This window comes from Chenopodium quinoa, unplaced genomic scaffold (genome assembly GCF_001683475.1).
Source record: "Chenopodium quinoa cultivar QQ74 unplaced genomic scaffold, ASM168347v1, whole genome shotgun sequence".
NCBI classification, from domain to species: Eukaryota; Viridiplantae; Streptophyta; class Magnoliopsida; order Caryophyllales; family Amaranthaceae; genus Chenopodium; species Chenopodium quinoa.
The window spans coordinates 104,160-122,524 of NW_018742358.1; the positions used below are offsets into that span (position 1 = coordinate 104,160).

General features: G+C 35.9%; 4 protein-coding genes and 2 pseudogenes across 4 annotated transcripts; 1 reads left to right on the plus strand and 5 right to left on the minus strand.

Moving 5' to 3' along the window:
* The first annotated feature begins 1,428 nt into the window (after positions 1 to 1,428).
* Positions 1,429 to 1,803, plus strand: LOC110695667 (annotated as a pseudogene).
* A 687-nt stretch (positions 1,804 to 2,490) lies between these two features.
* Positions 2,491 to 6,406, minus strand: LOC110695778 (annotated as a pseudogene).
* Positions 2,777 to 3,361, minus strand: LOC110695672. The gene has a single exon (XM_021872906.1). The coding sequence runs from the start codon at positions 3,359 to 3,361 to the stop codon at positions 2,777 to 2,779; it is 585 nt and encodes a 194-aa protein (XP_021728598.1).
* Positions 6,407 to 6,508: 102 nt separating the features above from the next.
* LOC110695795 (1-aminocyclopropane-1-carboxylate oxidase homolog 4-like) lies at positions 6,509 to 8,890 on the minus strand. Its single transcript, XM_021873027.1, has 3 exons — positions 7,727 to 8,890; positions 7,115 to 7,436; positions 6,509 to 6,909 (listed from the first exon to the last, which is right to left on the minus strand). The coding sequence occupies exons 1-3, from the start codon at positions 8,242 to 8,244 to the stop codon at positions 6,661 to 6,663; spliced, it is 1,089 nt and encodes a 362-aa protein (XP_021728719.1). The 5' UTR covers positions 8,245 to 8,890; the 3' UTR covers positions 6,509 to 6,660.
* A 110-nt stretch (positions 8,891 to 9,000) lies between these two features.
* On the minus strand, positions 9,001 to 11,817 carry LOC110695790 (1-aminocyclopropane-1-carboxylate oxidase homolog 4-like). Its single transcript, XM_021873021.1, has 3 exons — positions 11,033 to 11,817; positions 10,144 to 10,465; positions 9,001 to 9,611 (listed from the first exon to the last, which is right to left on the minus strand). The coding sequence occupies exons 1-3, from the start codon at positions 11,560 to 11,562 to the stop codon at positions 9,357 to 9,359; spliced, it is 1,107 nt and encodes a 368-aa protein (XP_021728713.1). The 5' UTR covers positions 11,563 to 11,817; the 3' UTR covers positions 9,001 to 9,356.
* A 41-nt stretch (positions 11,818 to 11,858) lies between these two features.
* Positions 11,859 to 15,672, minus strand: LOC110695786 (1-aminocyclopropane-1-carboxylate oxidase homolog 4-like). The gene is made up of 3 exons (XM_021873019.1): positions 14,092 to 15,672; positions 12,411 to 12,732; positions 11,859 to 12,317 (listed from the first exon to the last, which is right to left on the minus strand). The coding sequence occupies exons 1-3, from the start codon at positions 14,673 to 14,675 to the stop codon at positions 12,060 to 12,062; spliced, it is 1,164 nt and encodes a 387-aa protein (XP_021728711.1). The 5' UTR covers positions 14,676 to 15,672; the 3' UTR covers positions 11,859 to 12,059.
* Positions 15,673 to 18,365: the final 2,693 nt, after the last annotated feature.

Consider the following 18,365-nt stretch of genomic DNA (forward strand, 5'->3'; position numbering starts at 1 on the left):
ACTTAAACATCTTCAAAAGTTACAAAAAAACATTCATGGAAGGTTCATCAACGAAGAAGAAGGGAAGTGGACGTGGAGAAAACAAGAACATTCTAGAAAATGACAAGATTGTGAAGGTTAGAGTAGTGAAGGAAAATACCAAAGATGTTTCTTACAAGATAAAGAGAGATTTTGCATTAGGAAGGTTAATGTTTGATTATTGTCAAACTTTAGGTGTTGATTATAAGGGGTTTAAGTTTACTTATCTTGGTAAGCAAATTTCTGAATTTGATACTCCTAATCTCCTTCAAATGGAAGATGAAGAAGATGTTATTGATTGTTGGGCTGATCAAATTGGTGGTCATCTATCTACTATTTAATTAGTAACGTACTTTACCTTAATTAATCAATTAATTGCTTTGTTAGGGTACTAGTTTCTTCGTTATTGGGTGTTTTCTTCCTAATGTGTTGTTCTTGTTTTGTTTATTAGGCGTTGTAACGAATTGGGTGTTGTTGAAAATTGTCCTAAAATCACCCTTGTGTTTTCAGTTTTCGTTGGTGTTTTAGTTGTTGCCTAAAATTTATTGTGCTAGTTTAATGGTGAATTATTTTTCTTATGAGTTTAGTAGTAACGTTTTGCCTGTTTTTCCTTTGAGCACTATGTCCCAAATGCTAGATTCCATTTGACAAAACCTTGACTTCTCAGGAGTAGACGAGTAGTAAATTATCTAATGGGATTATAGTCGATGTGTATTGTTATACATTTTCAATATACCAACTTTTTATACTCCCTTCCGTAAAAAAAAAAAAACAAATAAAAAAAAATAAAAAAAAAATCCCTTTTGTATTCCCCCCGTTTCATAATAATCGCAACATGTTGTTTATTATTTTTTTTAAAAAAGTATTATAAAAACAAACTTTAAAGATTACATAAAATATAATATGTGGATTATATTTCCTAATTTTAGCTATGATATACAAGATAAAGGTAAAAAATAATATTCATCATAATGTTCTACGGGAGTATAAGATATTCTAACTTCCATAAATTTCTTCTTTCCTCAATTTTCATTCCCATGAGTATACGACTATTTGAGCAGTAAATAAATACGATGAGTCAAATCTTACGTGGCACCAAGTCAAATCTTATGTGGCACCAATAAACAAGTGCCACGTAAGATTGTAGCGAATATATTTTGTTGCAACTTGCAACATTTAGCATCACCCTATCTAAATTACCCCACTTACAATCTTTCAAATACTCCACTTACATTTTAAAAATTTAATTGAATTTTTAATATCCAAAGTCTAAAGGCCCAATCATCACAAAATTCACAATTCAAAACCCTACTAACAGTTCCCTTAGCCTATCTATAAAATGGTAGCAAAGGCAAAACAACGAAACCTCTATACTAAAGATTTCAAAATTTTAGAACTTTGTATACTTCAATGGAAGGATCATCAAAGCCAAGGACACCCAGCCCTACCCCGGGCGACGGCAGCGTAAGAAAGTCCAGAGGAAAAGGAAGCAATGTTGATGGTAAAACTGTGAAGATTACAGTACAAATGCAAAATACCAAAGATGTAACTTTTAATATTAAGCGTAACGCTCCATTAGGAAAGCTTATGCTTAATTATTGCCTTGAATTGGGTTTGAACTACAAGGCCTTTAAGTTTACTTATTTGGGTAAGCAAGTCAAAGATTGTGAAACCCCTCTTGATCTTCAAATGGAAGGTGAGGATGTTATTGATTGTTGGTCTGATCAATCAGGCGGTCATGGTCGTGGTCGTGGTCATGGTCGTGGTCGTAGTTACGCAATGTGATTACTTCAACTTATTAGTGTTCCAATGTTAAGGGTAGTTCATTTCTTAGTGTTAATCTAATGAATTTACAACCGTTGTATTAGAAATCTTCTATGGTTAGGGGTGTTGGGTATGTTTTTGAAGAAAATTGGTTAACGATGGTTATGATTCTTATGAATTAGAAGGGATGATTTCGATGGTTGTAAATGTTATTATCTATGCAAAATGAATGTTCGCTTTTTTTAAGATAACCCACAAGGCCACAATGTAGTGGTGGGCTAATTGCTAATTTGCTAGGAATGGACATTAAAAAATAACCTATTCTATCTAAAATCATAAAGTCGATTGTTTAATACTTCGTACTTTGTATGAATTAGTAGCTTTATACTTAACTTCGATAAAAAAAATTGCTACCCTTACAAATTTTTTGTGAAAATTTTCTTTCTTCAAGAAGGGTAAGACAGTAGACAACTATTATGGTGAATTGGTGATAGTGTTACTTTGTATTTCATTGTAGAAATTTTTTCTAGAGATGCTAAATCAAATGTGCAAATTGGTTTTGAGATAAGTAATGAGTTGACTAATTGATTTTTAGGATCATGGAAGATGACTTCACGGTTTGAACAAACCGAGCCTAAAAGTCATAGAAAAATTGTTGGAAAGAAGCTAAATCTTGAAAATTTTCATTCACTTAATAAATCAATAAACTAAATGAAATTATAAAGTTATCTAATTTTGTGAGTTAACAAAGTAAGCACAAATTGTAAAATTTGTGATCGGTATTACTTGCAATACTTACTAATTTAGGAACGCGAATAACTTGCAAACATACCTCTAATTTAAGAAGGATAACTCATTAAAGATTATGCCGAACTCAATCACATATGTATGTACTACTCCATTGACATTCACAAACACAATGAACAACCTTTGTTATGTAGTCTACTCGTATTAGCTACTTAGCCCTTTATGTACGCGATGCATGTTTAACCGATCACGACGGATGATCGCCACAGTGATTTTCAATAAATTCTATAACACTACATAAAACCCCATCAACCCCACAATTAGTAGTATCAACAACCAACCTAGGAACCTCACCCACATCATACTCCGTACATCCATCATACCCTTCCAACAAACGCTCCATATCCTGCCACGTGGCCGGCTTATGCCCCACCCCTCCATCTTCCTCTCCCCGCCGTTCAACCCACCGCCGCCACTCCCCTTCATCGGACGGCCGACATTCCACGATCAAAACACGGTGGGTCTCGCCGGAGATCCGGCGGACGGCGTCTAGATGGTGGCGCCGGGAAAGAGGCGAGTCGACGACGACGGAGAGACCGAGGCGAATCTGCGTTGATGCCACGCGCCACATGGCGTCGTAGGAGAGGTCGTTGAGTGCTGATGACGTGGCGGTGGAGGAGAGAAAAAGTGTTGCGTCTCGGATGTCGTCTTTGTCTATGAGTGTGCACTGGAGTACGGCGGCGATTGCGGCGGCGATTGTGCTTTTTCCGGTGCCTGGATGCCCTTTCATTGCTATTATCACCGGAACTTTTGGTTTCTCAAATTTTTCCATAAGATCAGGTATGAAAATTAAGGAAAATTAATTAATTTGATTGTTGTTGATTTTATGTGAATTTTTGTGATTTTTATGTGAATGTTGTTATATGTTGATTAATATGATGTGGAAGTGGATAGGATGAGAATAAATAGTACGAGTATGAATTTTGATTAGTACAAGATTTATCTGATGATGGAGCAAGGAAAATGACTTGTACCTGAAAAAGAAATGGGACAAGTGTATAAAAAAACGAAATACAACCATCTGGAGGTTACATTAATGTGAATTCTATTCTATACGCGGATGTAAGTGTACGTGATGTGAGATTATGTTAAATTACACTTGGGTTACTCGGATGTAGGATGGACACCTAAGTAGGCTAAGTCATGTTAGTCTTGATGAAACAGAGTTTGAACCATTGTAGTTTTTAGATAGTCTTTTAATGCAAATTATGCAATGGTGAAATTTTGCTGAATTTGAAGAATTAAACAGTCCTGTTTTTTTGGAGAGCCTAATAGGACATATACGTAATTCGATTATGTTACTTGATTGTAATGGCAATCTTGGCTTTCTCAATTTGCCGCGTCAAATTGGAAATCTTCTCCTAATGTCTAGGGTGGTTTTCTCTTAATACTGTAATATTTTCACTAGTTAGGAAAAAATAACTATTATTGATCCAATAATCGAAGCTCAAGTTAGCACATTGTAAGGTAGACAACAGTATACTTCATCAGGACTTCCTAGGATCTTAGGCCCTGCTTTAGCCATACTTTTTAACGATTGCAAATAAATTCTAGAAATTTGAAGTACTGTATATAACTGTGAACCCGAGATAACAAATTTACAATCGAAAGTAGCTAGTCATGGACTTGCCCTCCAATTCCTTTGAAAAGAACCTCCTAACCAAGTCTGAGAATTTGAGTTGTTGGTACAGTGCTGGCTTTTCAGGTGACACCAACTCAGGCAACGGTCCATACATATTGTCATGAATGCCTGGGCTGAAGAACACAGCAATTGATACTCGTGATGTGTGGAAAGGATTAGCAAATACACGATGTTCTCCACTCTTGTATTCATCATTGGATATTATCTAAGTGGCAATTTCAAGAATAAGTTTCATTCGAATGAAAATGTACTGAACTAATGATGTGACTGCTGTCTATGTGAACCAAACTCGTGCACTCATGTTGATACAAGTGTGTGCTAAATTGAATTTGGCTTTTTTATTAAAAAAAAAATTATTTAGTCCTAATTGAAGAATCGAGTAATCATGTCAATGTCATAGTTGAAATGAGGAGTTTAAGTAACATAGACTATAGGCTTCATTGAACTTTTAATACAAATTAGATGTAATTCTCCCTTTCTAGTTTCAATTAGCAGTCTATCCTCAGAATATTCAGTTTTGTTTGGTAAATTGTGTCCTGCCTTAGTTTCTGAGATTGAAGAAAGATGTCAACTACTAGTATTATTATAAAAGACAAATACCTGTAATAAGTCTCCAATGTTAACAACAAGAGCTCCATGAATTGGTTTCAGATCAATCCACTTTCCATCATATTCAACTTGCAGCCCACCTACTTGATCCTGCAACAACACTGTCAAAATCCCAGGATCTGTATGCGAAGCAATCCCAACTGTCTTGTCAGGCTCTGGACAATATGGATAATACTGGCCGACCATGGTCTTCTTCCTAAATAGGACTTCCCTGTCAACTTATCAGCACTGAGTCCTAACCCTTCACATAGCAATCCCATGAGTCTTTCCCCAAGATTCTCGACTTCCTTGTCCCACTCTACCACCTCAGTTCTGCAGAAATCCAGCACTATTTTTGCATGAAATGAATGTTTCTTGTTTCTTCTCCAGATATCACATAGATTATAATAGATATGATGATAAGAATTAAAGTTCAGTCCAATTTCGTAAAGATTTAGGTTAGACCTTGTAGTTGTTTATACAGGAGGCATTACATATATGAATATCGTCGGAGTTCTGTATGTCATTACATTAATCAGTGCCCCATATTTACATCAATTTGTTGAGGACACCAACAACATGATAAAAAGTTTGTGGGTTTCAGTTCTGATTATGATCTTGTGACTTTTAAGATCCAAATAGGATCACTTTCAGAATAGATATCAGATATAACTATAGAAACATAGCTCAGAAGCAAAGGGAAGAAAAAAAGAAGGCGATAGAAGTACTCTTTTGCAAAGCTGGTTTGGCTTAGCTTAGTTAGTGCTGATATTATACTTGAAGTATGATAGAACACATTAATGACTAACCTGCAAACTTCATGGATTTCATTGGGATCAAAAGGGATGGGAGCCAGACGAACTGCAAGTGTATCCTGCCAGCTTGCAACTTTAGAATGGAACAAATCATAAATAGAGTAGAATCCCACTCCACTTCTTGCAGTGACCATATCTCGGCAATAAACTTGCATCTTTTCCTGTGGCTGCAGCTCATGGAAGGCCTTGACAGAATCAATCAGACGGTCAAGGAGAGAGATTGGCATCCCATGGTTGATTACTTGAAAGAAACCGAACTTAGCTGAGCCATCTCGCAGCTGCTGCACCAGATCCTTGTGCTCACCAGAGAGGTCAATAACAGGTATGATCATATCATTACTTGGGTTGGGTTGTTGAGGTTCATGATCAAAGAGATCCTCGGGTTGGAAATGGAAAATACGTGGAATCTGTGCTATGCCTGAGTCAACTAAGCCCTTTACTCCAAGTTTGGTGTCTTCGAATTCTTGTAACTCTTTACTACGGTCATATTCATCATCTTGAAGTATCTTGCTAGTTGTCATTTGTGATATGTTTTTGGGGGAATGAATGGTTTCACAAAGACGAGTTTTGTACTGTCTCCTCTCGGTTGCCGGTTGGTGTTTAGTCGTCACAATTATTGACATCTATGGATTTTCAAGCCATTCTTATGATTCAGCCATGATTTTATTGAAGAGATTTCCGTGGTTGATGTTGATGTTAAGTTTTAACATATGCCGTAAAGATAACGCGCACATGTTCTAAGGAGTGTTTTCAATACCATTTGAATATTCTTCATGCTATTATGTGTACATCAGTACTTAGTCGCTTGGATAAATGTTAGCTTTAGGGGCTAGGTGTTCTTTGACACACAATTTATTCTTATTGAAATTATGAGTCACATTTGAGGAATATTCTAAATTATCTCATCTGGCAAAATAAACTTTGTTATTACATAGTTAAATGTCTATTTCATTTTTATCCAAGCCTTGTATCATACAACCAATAATACAAATTGAAGCTAATATCATGGAACCAAAGATCACATTATTACAATCTGAAGTAGCTGGTCATGGACTTTCCCTCCAACTCCTTTGAGAAGAAATTTTTTACCAAATCCGAGAAAGTGTGTTGCTGATATAGTGCTGGTCTTTCAGGTGATACCAACTCCGGCAAAGGTCCATATAGATTCTCATAAATACCTGGGCTTAAGAAGAATGCGATTGATACTCGTGGTTTGAGGAAAGGATTAGCGTATACACGATGTTCTCCGCTCTTGTATTCATCATTTGATATTATCTAAATGAAACAAAATGCAAGGAGTAAGCTTTGCAAAGCCGAAAGCATTCTGAGTATATATGATACATCATGTAAGCTACTTCATTCAAGTTTACATTAACATTCTGTTGTCAGAATTTTCTTTTCTGATATTTAAACTGTGACCTGCGCTATAATTAGTTGGGTTTGAAGAAAGATGTTTTCTAGACATTAGAAGGTCAGGTACCTGGAATAAGTCTCCGAGGTTAATAACAAGAGTACCGCGAACTGGTTTCAGATTGATCCAATTGCTACCATACTTAACTTGCAACCCACCCACTTGATCCTGCAGCAAGACTGTCAGAATCCCAGGATCTGTATGCGAAGCTATACCTACCGTCTTGTTTGGCTCTGGACAATATGGATAATATTGACCGGCCACAGCTCTCCTTCCTAAATAAGACGTCCCTGTCAATTTATCAGCACTTAGTCCCAACCCTTCAGATAGCAATCCCATGAGTTGGTCGGCGAGCTGCTTCACTTCCTTATCCCACTCCATCACCTCTGTTCTGCAGAAAAGCAGCACTATTGTTGATTGATATATCTTTTACCCGATATACATCACACAATTTAGAACTAACCTACTCCGTATATGATAAGAAGAGTATAGTATAGTTTAGGTAATAGCTTGTAGTGTATGCAGGAGTGGAGGAGCCATTGTCCAAATGAATATTTCCGGCCGTCACTTTCTTATTATGTCAGTATATATATGTATAGGTAGCTAGCGGACGTATAAAGGTTGATATTTATCTGGTGGCATATATGGTTGAAGTATGATAGTTACACATAAATGACTAACCTGCAAACTTCAGGGATTATACTGGGATCGACTGGGATGGGAGCAAGACGAATTGCAAGTGTATCTCGCCAGCTTGCAGCTTTTGATTGGAATAAGTCGTAGTTGGAGTAAAACCCCACTCCACCGCCTGCAGTGACTGTTTCGCGATGATAAACCTGCATCTTCTCCTCTGGTTGCAGCTCATGGAAGGCCTTAATAGCATCAAGCAGACGGTCCAGAAGGGAGACTGATATCCCATGGTTGATCACCTGAAAGAACCCGAACTTAGCCGAGGCATCTCGCAGCTGCTTTACCACTTCCTCGTGCTTACCTGAGAGGTCAATGACAGGTATGATTTGCTCACCATCTGGGTTGGGTGTTTGGGGCTGTTCATGATCAAAGAGGGTCTCAGGTGGGTGGTGGAAGATACGTGGGACGTGAGTTATGCCGGAGTCAACCAGGCCCTTCACGCCGAGTTTGGTATCTTCGAATTCCTCTAGGTCTTTACGGCGATCATAATCATTACTATATGTTGTCATCTCTGATAGATTTTGTTTGATTATAGGTGGGTGGTTTACTTAGAAGAAGGTTTAGAGTTATAAATATACATGGTTCTTTTAAGAAAGATTAATAGTCAATTGTTGTTTTAGTTGACGGAACCAATGCGGATGGTATCAAATAAAGATAAAGACATAAAGTATATTCAAAAAATCAATACTATAGTGATAATGCGCACATGGTTCTAAAGTGTAGATTCAACGCAATTGAATAAAAAAAAAAAAAGTACTCTATCATGACATAAACTATGCTTCTTATGCTTATTATTATTATGCAATATGAAGGTTGGCTAAAAGAGAGGTCTTTTGTTGCATCTTTCTGTTACAAAGTTGTATTTACACTCCAAAGTAGGATAAAATGATGTGATTAGAGCCGTATTATCTTGTAGGAAATTATTTTTAGCTGAGCATGTTTGGCTTTTATTCATTTAACACATTATTGGCTATAGTACGAGTATTTAAGAAAGTTGGATAAGTACAAAAGGATGTCATAAGATATGTATGGCCCTTTACATCCTTTTGTTGTCTATTTGTGAGCTGTCCTAAAGAGGGAAGAATGAGAGGTTAATGGATTATACTCATAAGCTAGAAGCCTAGAAGAGTTACTCCTACTATTGCATATAAATTTTAGTGTGGAACCTCATTTGAGCTTATAGGTGGATCGTATTCTCCTCGTTTGGGTTACTTATGCTTGTATTGTTGATTTCTCAAAATAAATTTGTATGAAATTGTGAGATCTTTTTTTTTTTTTTTTTTTTGTCAATAATGTGACTTGGATAGTGTGTGTTGTGGAAGGGATTGGGGGAAGGGAGTTGTTAGGGGCCATTGTTTAAGAAATATTATGTACAATTTGGAATAGTGTAAGGATAAGCTGCCTTCTTAGAAATTTCTTACAAAACTTTGATTTATAAAGTATGTTCAAAAGGCATAGCGTATTGGTTAAAGGAGTAAACAAATCCCAAAGAATTGACTATTTTGTAGGGATGAGTCATGAGTATGCAATTTTGCATGATTAAAATTGCGTCTGAAGTACTCAGGATAGAGAATGTTCAAAATAAATTACATGTTTCTAGTTCTCTGTGAAACACACAGATTTATAGTCGAAAGTAGTTGATTGTGTACTTGCCCTCGCCTTCTAGCCCTGTATCCAAGCCCTTGTAAAGAACATCGGAGAATTTGAACTGTTGATACAATGCAGGTTTTTCCTGTGAAACTAACTCGGGCAAAGGTCCATACTCGATTTCACTGATGCCTGGATCAAAGAAGACTGCAACAGACACTCTTGGTTCACTTAAACAATTAGCAAATACACGATGTTCTCCACTCTTGTATTCGTCATTGCATATCATCTATATAGAATTCATAGAGATTAGTTTCAAATGACTAAAAACAGAACATATTTTTTTGGGGGGAAAGGGGATGTTGGAGATATCTAATGGTTAGGATATAGAAGTCTTCAACATATACTCCTTCCGTCTCATAATATAGTTCTTGTTTGTGTTTTTTCACGGTATTAAAAAAATAGGAAGAGAAAGTAGATGAAGTACATTAAGAAAAGTGAAAAGTACAATTATAGACAAAAGTTAGGAGAGAAACTGGAAAAAAGTACATGACATGTGTAAAATTCAACGGTAATTTAAGAAGTACAATGAATAAAGTTAAAAAAAATGAGGGTATAATAGTCATTACATACTATCCAAAAATAGAAACAAGAATAACTTTTTGGATTTCCAAAATAGGTTACAGGAACTATATTATGAGACGGAGGGAATATTTGATCTGCGTTTAAAGATGTTTCTCCCAAATTTTATGTGTTTGGTAGCTAACATGTTAGCGATTCAGAATTTTTATAGTTCTAATGATAATATAAAGATAGGATACCTGAAGCGTGTCACCAATGGATACAACAAGAGCACCTTGAACTGGCTTCACATCAATCCATTTTCCATGGCAGTTAACTTGCAAACCTCCACATTGATCCTGCAACAATATCGTCAAAGTCTCAAGATCTGTATGTGCAGTGATCCCAACTGTCTTGTTAGGCTCAGGACAGTGTGGATAATACTGGCCGACCATAAGTCTTCTTTCGATGCAGGACATCTCCAGTAATTTGTTCGTAATTAACCCCAAACCTTCGGACAATAATCGCATGAGTCTCTTCGCTAGCTGCTTTACTTCCTTGTCCCATTCAATCACCTCCTCTCTACCATCCACAAAAATTAAATATAACGAAGCTAAGGTAACAACTGGTCATTTTTAACAGAACTTGCAACAGGAGAAGAGATTAAAATTCAGTTTTGTACATCTCTAATTCCTTTTTACAATATCAACTTAGGTGGAGGTTTTTGTAGGCATAATCCGAGGAGGTCTGAATATATGCAGTCTTGTTAAGTAAAGAAATGTGAAGTATTTTCTCTAGAACAACAAATAAATCATGTATGGGGGTGTGCAGACATTGCTGAAAACTTTTATCCGAATAATTATTAGTTGATCAGGGAATCAAGAATCAGACATAATTTGTAAGAAGTCTGAAATTAGAGTTCCTAAATCATGCCTGTTATAGCGAGTGCAAGAAAGATTAAGCGAAATCAATAAACCAGAACACATAGATTTAACACGTTTAATTAACTACTCGTTAGCTGTGTCAACCGCGCAGAGAAGGGATCTTGAGGACAACTGATCTCAATATAAGGCAAAGCAAGAACCAGTGCTAGGTCACTCGAAGAGACAGACTTATGCAACGCATAGTAATTCATCAACATAGACTCACCTGCATACTTCTGGGAGAGCTTTGGGATCAAATTGTTCCAGCCGAATCTCAAGAGTATCCCTCCAACTGGCAGCATCAGATTGAAACAAGTCAAAGTTAGAGTAAAATCCCACTCCTCCACTGCTGCAAGTAGTGGTATCTCTTCTGTAATGAGGGATCTTCTGCTCAGGTGGCAGTTCATGGAAGGCCTTGATTTTGTCGAGCAGGCGGTCAAGGAGGCAGACTGAAATTCCATGGTTGATCACCTGAAAGAATCCAAACTTAGCTGAAGCATCTCTGATACTCTGCACAATCTCTGGTTGCCTACTCAAGAGGTCGATAAAAGGTATCGTCTGATCCTGTTCTGAACTGCTATCTGTGTTGCTGAGGTGAAACAAGGTATCTGGTGGGTGGTGGAAGATGCGAGGGATTTGTGTTATGCCTGAGTCAACCAGGCCTTTTACACCAAGTTTGGTGTTGTCAAACTCTTGCAGTTCTTTATCACGGTTGTAGTTTGAGAGGCTACTGATACTGCTTGTGTTTGTCGTCATGATTTCGGCGCTAGGAAAAATGGGATTAGGTGGAAAATTATGGTCTAAACATTGGTTGGTGACATAATTAAGCGTGCTTTGTCAACATCATCAACTTGATCTGCAAACTTTAGTTGTATGGATTAGTGGGTCATTAGTTGTATATATAATGACCTTGAGTTATTTTTTTTTTTTTTTTTGAAGGAACCTTGAGTTATTATATACAAGTAATTACTTTTCCTTGGAAAATGCCTTCAGCTTGACTAACTTATTTAAAACCCTCAGCATAAATGACTTGTGAACAAAAGAAATCAACGTAACCGCAATTCTGACTGTTCTGTTTTTCAATAAAATGACAACATGATTAGTGATGGAAGGCTCAAGATAAATACAGGTTAACCACAATTCTGACATGAAAGAGTACACATCAGTACATCAACGGAACCAAATGATTCATAGATTAACTACACAATCACGCCGAGCAGTTACATGATCACAAATCATCCCAACATGATTAATCACTCGTTTTCCAAACTGAAGTATTTGGCCAAGGACTTTCCATCCAGTTCCTTTTTAAAAAACCTGTTAATGAATTCTGAGTATGTGAATTGCTGGTAATGTGCAGGTTCTCGAGGTGATACTATCTCTGGTAATGGTCCATACAAGTCATCCCTCTTGCTAGGGTTGCAGAACACAGCGATTGACACCCGTGGTTCATGCTGAGGATTAGCATACACTCGGTGCTCTACACTCGTGTACTTATCATTCGAGAGGATCTGAGAAAGACACAAAGACAACCAGCTTTTTAACAAACTGAAACCCTGCAGTAATTAATAGGTTTACAGTCAAAATTAAGCTATGTTTGGTACCTGAAGAAGGTCACCAACATTAATAACAAGTGCACCATGGACTGGTTTCACATTCACCCAATTTCCTTCATGTTTAATTTGCAACCCACCAACTTGATCCTGCAGCAGCACAGTGAGAACACCGGGATCTGTATGGCACGCGATCCCAACTGTCTTGTTAGGCTCGGGACAATAAGGATAGTAGTGTCCAACCATGACTCTTCCTCCTGAACATGACATCTCTGTCAACTTATCGGCTTTCACTCCCAATCCTTGAGAGAATAGTCCCAATAGCTTCTCAGTTAGCTGTTTCACTTCCTTATCCCATTCAAGAATCTCATTTCTGCCAGAATTAATCATTTGGAAATAACATCATCAATGAGAACCAATCTTCAGGGATTAATCAACTTTTAATAAGGTTTCAACACGATACGTAACAGTGGTACTTTTACCATAAAACTTAGGTTATACATCAACAAGAATGGTAGATCTCAAAGTCTTTTAGACGGGACAGGGGTAATTTATGTACTTACGGTATCCAATTGTCCAAAATAACCATTTACTCCTTCCGTATGTATTTGTTTTATCTATTTAGATTTTAGAATCTTTTTAACGACAAAAAACAAAGTCAAACTAGAAACAACAAATATTGACGGAAAAATTACTCGTAGTTGAGTACTCCGTAATAAACTGCTTAATACCAATGTCAACAAATCAAAAATATTACCCCATACCAACTAAAAGTTGAATATGATTACCTAACATATTTACTGTAGTTTAGGAAAAGGATAAGGATATATTCCATTCATTTTAATATCCACTGATTTTTAGCTAATCTATTCTTTAGAATCAAGTTGCCAAATACATCTATAATTATAAGGATTAATATAGAAATCCATATCATAGAGTGGACTAATCCAATTCTGGGAACAATTTTGGACATTTCTTTAGTGAGTGGACTGCTTCTGAGCAAGTTTAGAATTCAATAACTTGCAGTTTTGTTTTAGAAAAAAAAAAAAAAATGATTGAGATGACAAGGGTGGCTTAGGTCACGGTAGCTAACATGTCTTTTTTCTCGAGTCGTATCAAGATTAGGTTGAGGTCATGTTTATTCTAAATTAGTTTATCATTGAAGAAAAATCAAATTTAGTGATCTAAAATACCGAAAATTAAAATATATTTACATGCCTGTCAATTTGGGTTCGGGTGAATCAAATCTATGTGGTCCAAAAATTAGGTTGTCCCTAATAAGTCCACAAAGTTGGATCAAATGACAAAGGATGAACAGAAGGGAAGGTGTATCCTTCAAACATTAATCAACAAAATTCAAACTTGTGTGGTATAGCCCAAGAATTTTCTTGTACTTATAATTACGTGAAGAAAAAAAAAAATCAACATTGTAGAGACGTGTAGTTACACCATCAAGATATTCATGGGTTGCTTAATATTTTTGTTCAATTACACTACTCGTACTATATTATTTATTGTTATAATTGATTGTACAATAGAAACTACCGATAAATAATACAAACACATGAAACTCATCTGAAATCCGAAAATTCAAAACACGAGACAAACTGAAAAAAACAACACACAATAATGACAAACAAAAACGATCAATGCAAATCCAACACGAAACTCTCAGTCACAAAACATGTCAAGTTTTAGATAAAAGCTTAAAAAAAAAAATCAGCATTATTACCTGCATATATCCGGAATAGCATCAATATCAGCCATAGTAGGACCCAACCGAAGTTGTAACGTATCCCTCCAGCTGGCAGCTTTTGATACGAAGAGATCAATGTTCGAAAAGTAGGTAACACCAGTTGCCATATCTCTCCGGTAATGCTTCATCCTCTCTTCAGGCGGGAGTTCGTGAAATGCCTTGACCGTTTTTACAAGGCGATCAAGGAGAGAAACTGGGACTCCATGGTTTACCACTTGAAAAAACCCAAACGTTCCCGCGGCTTTACGGACTTGGTCCACCACCTCTGGTGTTGGACCTGATAGGTCGATCACGGGAATTGGGTCAGGATCCGTGTCGGGTGCTGAATTGATCAGGCTTTCTGGAGGGTGGTGGAAGATGGAAGGGATTTGGGTGACACCTGAATCGACTAGGCCTTTAACTCCTAGTTTTGTGTCTTCGAATTTTTTGACATCGTCCTGACGGTTGAATGCTAAGACCGGTTGGGTAACCGATGTCATTATAGTTCCTGTTTTCGTTTTTGGGCGTAAATGTGTAAGGACTTTCAGGGGATGTTCTAATTTTGGGAATAGGGATGACATATAGTTTTAAGGAGGAGGAGTAGTAGTCAATTTTTGGTGTGAATTTTCAACTTAGAAAAAAATGAGATTAATACGGAACTTTATGGTTATATATTGTCAAAATAAATAAGCTACGCAACTTTAATTTGGGGACCACTTTTGTTCATACTCGCGAGAAGTTATCAACAAATTGTACAGTCTAGAAACTCTAGATTGATGGGGTGGACAATAGAAAGAGATTGGAATAAGGTTACAAGCTTACAGTGATTTAGTGACTCGTAAAATCGGTCTTATGATAATAAAGTGTATTTAAAACAATTTTCTTTTCTGATTATTTGCAATTGCAACACTTTTTCATCTATTTTAAACAATTTTTGTTTGTGATTAATGACAACACTTTTCTCATCCATTTTCTTATTCCAGTATTATTTTACTGTTTTTTTTTATTTGCATCACTTGTCTTTTATACATGTTTTATTTTATTTGCATCACTTACTTTATATGGATGTTTTATTTTATTTGCATCACTTTTATATATAGTAACATTATACTATAGTATCATTTATCTTCCTTACTTTAAACCTCACTTAAATTAATTTATCATTTCTTTCTCTCATGGTCCCCACTACTCTCTCACACATACTTTCACTTTAATGGTCCACACATTACTTTTACAATTTTACTGTTTTTTAATATTGCATCATTTGCTTTTTAAGGAAATATCACAAATATGACACCATTTCTATTTAAGGAAAAGAAATATTTATGTTTACAACAAATAACAAATATACCCTTACTTTTCAACACTTGATTTTTTTAGTTTATGTAAACCATCACATGGGCAATTTTGTATATTTACCTTTCTCTCTCATCCTTTTTTCCACTACCAAAAAAAGTTGTGCTCAACCCGTGCAATAAAAAAAAAATGGAAGAAGTATAATAAATTATCCATCCACTCACATTATTATATTATAGCAAATTCACCCCCTAAAACTCTAAGCATCCTCAAGTGATGCAAAAAAAAAAAAAAAAAAAAAAAAAAAAGAAAAAAAAAAGAGAAAGGGAGAGAGTATCTTATTAACCCACTTGGTTTTTTTTTTTTTTCAGTATTTCTTTAGTTAAAGTTCTCTCTATGGCCTCTACCTTTCCTTAAACTTTGTTCACACACATATATGCTCAAGTACAAGGCTTTAATGATTGGAGGCCCTCCTTCCAACTCTGTAAGAGGGGTTAGATTCTCAACTTTGTGATAATTGATTGTACAATATGATTGAACAATAGAAATTGCCGATAAATCATACAAACAAACACGTGAAACTCATCTCAGACCCAAAAGTTACAAAATCAGCATTGTTTATTACCTGCAAATATCCGGAATAGCATCAATAGCAGCCATAGTAAGACTCAACCGAACCTGCAACGAATCTTTCCAGCTGGCAGCTTTTGTTACCAAAACGTTCGAAAAGTAGTTAACACCGTTTGCCATATCTCGTCTGTAATGCTTCATCCTCTCTTCAGGTGGGAGTTCATGAAATGCCTTGACGGCTTTTACAAGGCGATCAAGGAGAGAAACTGGGACTCCATGGTTTACCACTTGAAAAAACCGGAATGTACCTGCGGCTTTACGGAATTGTTCTACCACCTCTGGTGTTGGATCTGATAGATCGATTACGGGAATGGGGTCAGCACCCATGTCGGGCACAGGGTTTCTGGAGGGTGGCAGAAGAAGGAAGGGATTTGGGTGACACCAGAGTCGACTAGGCCTTTAACTCCTAGTTTTGTGTCATCGAATTTTATGACATCGTCCTGACGGTCGAATGCTAAGACCGGTTGGGTGGCATTAACCGATGTCATTATAGTTTTCGTTTTTGGACGTGGTTGTGTAAGGACTTTGAAGGGATGATCTAATGTTGCCTATTTTGGGAAATAGGGATGACAAGATTGACAACTATAGTTTTATGGAGGAGTAAACTCTATGGTTTATAACTTTATATAATGTCTAAATAAAAATGTTACGCAAATCTAATTGGGGGACCATTTTTGTTCATACTCGCAAGTCGCTAGACATTATCAACAAACTGTAGAGTACATTTAAATTTTAAGACTTTTTATTTATTTATTATAAGATCACTTTGTAAACGGATTTGACCAATAGGAAAGAGAAATTGGTATAAGTCACAAATTTGAAGAGTGAGTGACTCATAGATTTGATTTTATGATGATACGAGTGAAGTATGCTTAAATGATTTTCGAAACTGATTGATTGTACCAATTTTTTTCATCCATTTTTTAAACAATTGTCACGCTTTTTTATTTGGTAAGAAAATCTACTTCCTATTATATTGTTATTTTTCTCACTCACAAACCCATTTGCATTATCTTTTTTTGGGTATTTCTTTTGTCATTAATGATTAAATATAAATATGTTGATTGCACTTAATAATTTATACACAACCAAGCATTAGACCGTTAAACTAATACTCCCTCCGTTTTGGAGAAATGATTTTGACACACCAAAATTAATTTTGGCACACCTTTATGTGAGAGCACGGTTTTCTATACTTTTCTCACATAGGGGTGTGTCAAAATCAATTAATGGTGTGCCAAAATCAATTTCCTCCGTTTTCAATACTTGCTTCATTTCTCAATGTGCGGAGTTTTAGGAGAAAATAATAAAATATATAGGTAGCTAGTGGGCTAGGTGGAAGAGTAAAATATTATTAAAAAGCAAAAGTAGTTGAGAGAATTGAAGGAGAGAGAATATAAAATTAATAAAAATATAATTTATGTTGGGTCTACTAATTGAGAGAAATGAATTAAATATTATAAAAACTTTTCAAATAAGGAAATGGAACAAGTATTTAAAAACGGAAGGAGTAAAAATGTAAAATACTTATTACTTAGTAATCCGTAGTAAATAAGATTTGAGCGGCTGTAAATTGGGTTATGTGGAGGCCTATGACAATCATGTATTGGCACGACCAAGAAATTGTGTCCAAGCCACATTGAGTGTACATAGAGCTTGGCAAGTTGCCATGAATTGACCTCACCTGGCTGGATAAAGCTGCTTCAAGCTTAACACGACATAATAATTGTAGAGACGAATAGGATCGTGGATCGTGATTCATGCACAACGCCCACGCAACCAACCCAGTAGCAAGAGGCCCGCTCAATAGAAAACAAAAATGTACGTCAATAGATTTCAATATTTCATAATGGTTTTGGGTAACCTATCAAAGCCTACTCAACGTGTCTCATACAAGTATTATTTTCAACTTATCGTGACCGCAAATTCTTAGCTGGTCGCGCGACCAGCTATAGCTGGCTGGTCTTGTGCTATAAAAATGAATATTTACTAGAAATAAAATGAACATTTATTAGAAAAAAATGAACATATAGTAATTGAACATTGCAATATATAAAAATGAATATTTATAATATAAGAATAAAATAAAGAGACTGTGAAACTGAAAAAAAAAAAAAAATAATTGCACATCTAATGTTATATAATTGAACATTTCAGTTGTAAATAAAAATTAACATATCATTTTGTTGCTTATTCATCAACATTTTTTTAAGCTTCAAGTGAAATACCTTGATTTGTTAAATTCTCTTGAATAAATATCTTGTAATTTGCTGAATGATATGATTTAATATCAATTAAATAAATCAACAATATGTTTTTTAATAATGAACAAAATGCTAATGTCT

Bases quoted from the DNA above. Each gene is read 5' to 3' on its own strand.
- LOC110695672 (XM_021872906.1), bottom strand. From the start codon at position 3,361: ATGGAAAAATTTGAGAAACCAAAAGTTCCGGTGATAATAGCAATGAAA.
- LOC110695795 (XM_021873027.1), bottom strand. From the start codon at position 8,244: ATGACAACATATAGTAATGATTATGATCGCCGTAAAGACCTAGAGGAA. The intron at 7,437-7,726 runs GTTAGTCATTTA...GCTTTTCTGCAG, and splicing joins ATAATCCCTGAAGTTTGCAG to AACAGAGGTGATGGAGTGGG. The intron at 6,910-7,114 runs GTACCTGACCTT...TGTTTCATTTAG, and splicing joins ACCTCGGAGACTTATTCCAG to ATAATATCAAATGATGAATA.
- LOC110695790 (XM_021873021.1), bottom strand. From the start codon at position 11,562: ATGACGACAAACACAAGCAGTATCAGTAGCCTCTCAAACTACAACCGT. The intron at 10,466-11,032 runs GTGAGTCTATGT...TGTGGATGGTAG, and splicing joins GCTCTCCCAGAAGTATGCAG to AGAGGAGGTGATTGAATGGG. The intron at 9,612-10,143 runs GTATCCTATCTT...AATTCTATATAG, and splicing joins CCATTGGTGACACGCTTCAG to ATGATATGCAATGACGAATA.
- LOC110695786 (XM_021873019.1), bottom strand. From the start codon at position 14,675: ATGTCATCCCTATTCCCAAAATTAGAACATCCCCTGAAAGTCCTTACA. The intron at 12,733-14,091 runs GTAATAATGCTG...TAATTCTGGCAG, and splicing joins GCTATTCCGGATATATGCAG to AAATGAGATTCTTGAATGGG. The intron at 12,318-12,410 runs GTACCAAACATA...TGTCTTTCTCAG, and splicing joins ATGTTGGTGACCTTCTTCAG to ATCCTCTCGAATGATAAGTA.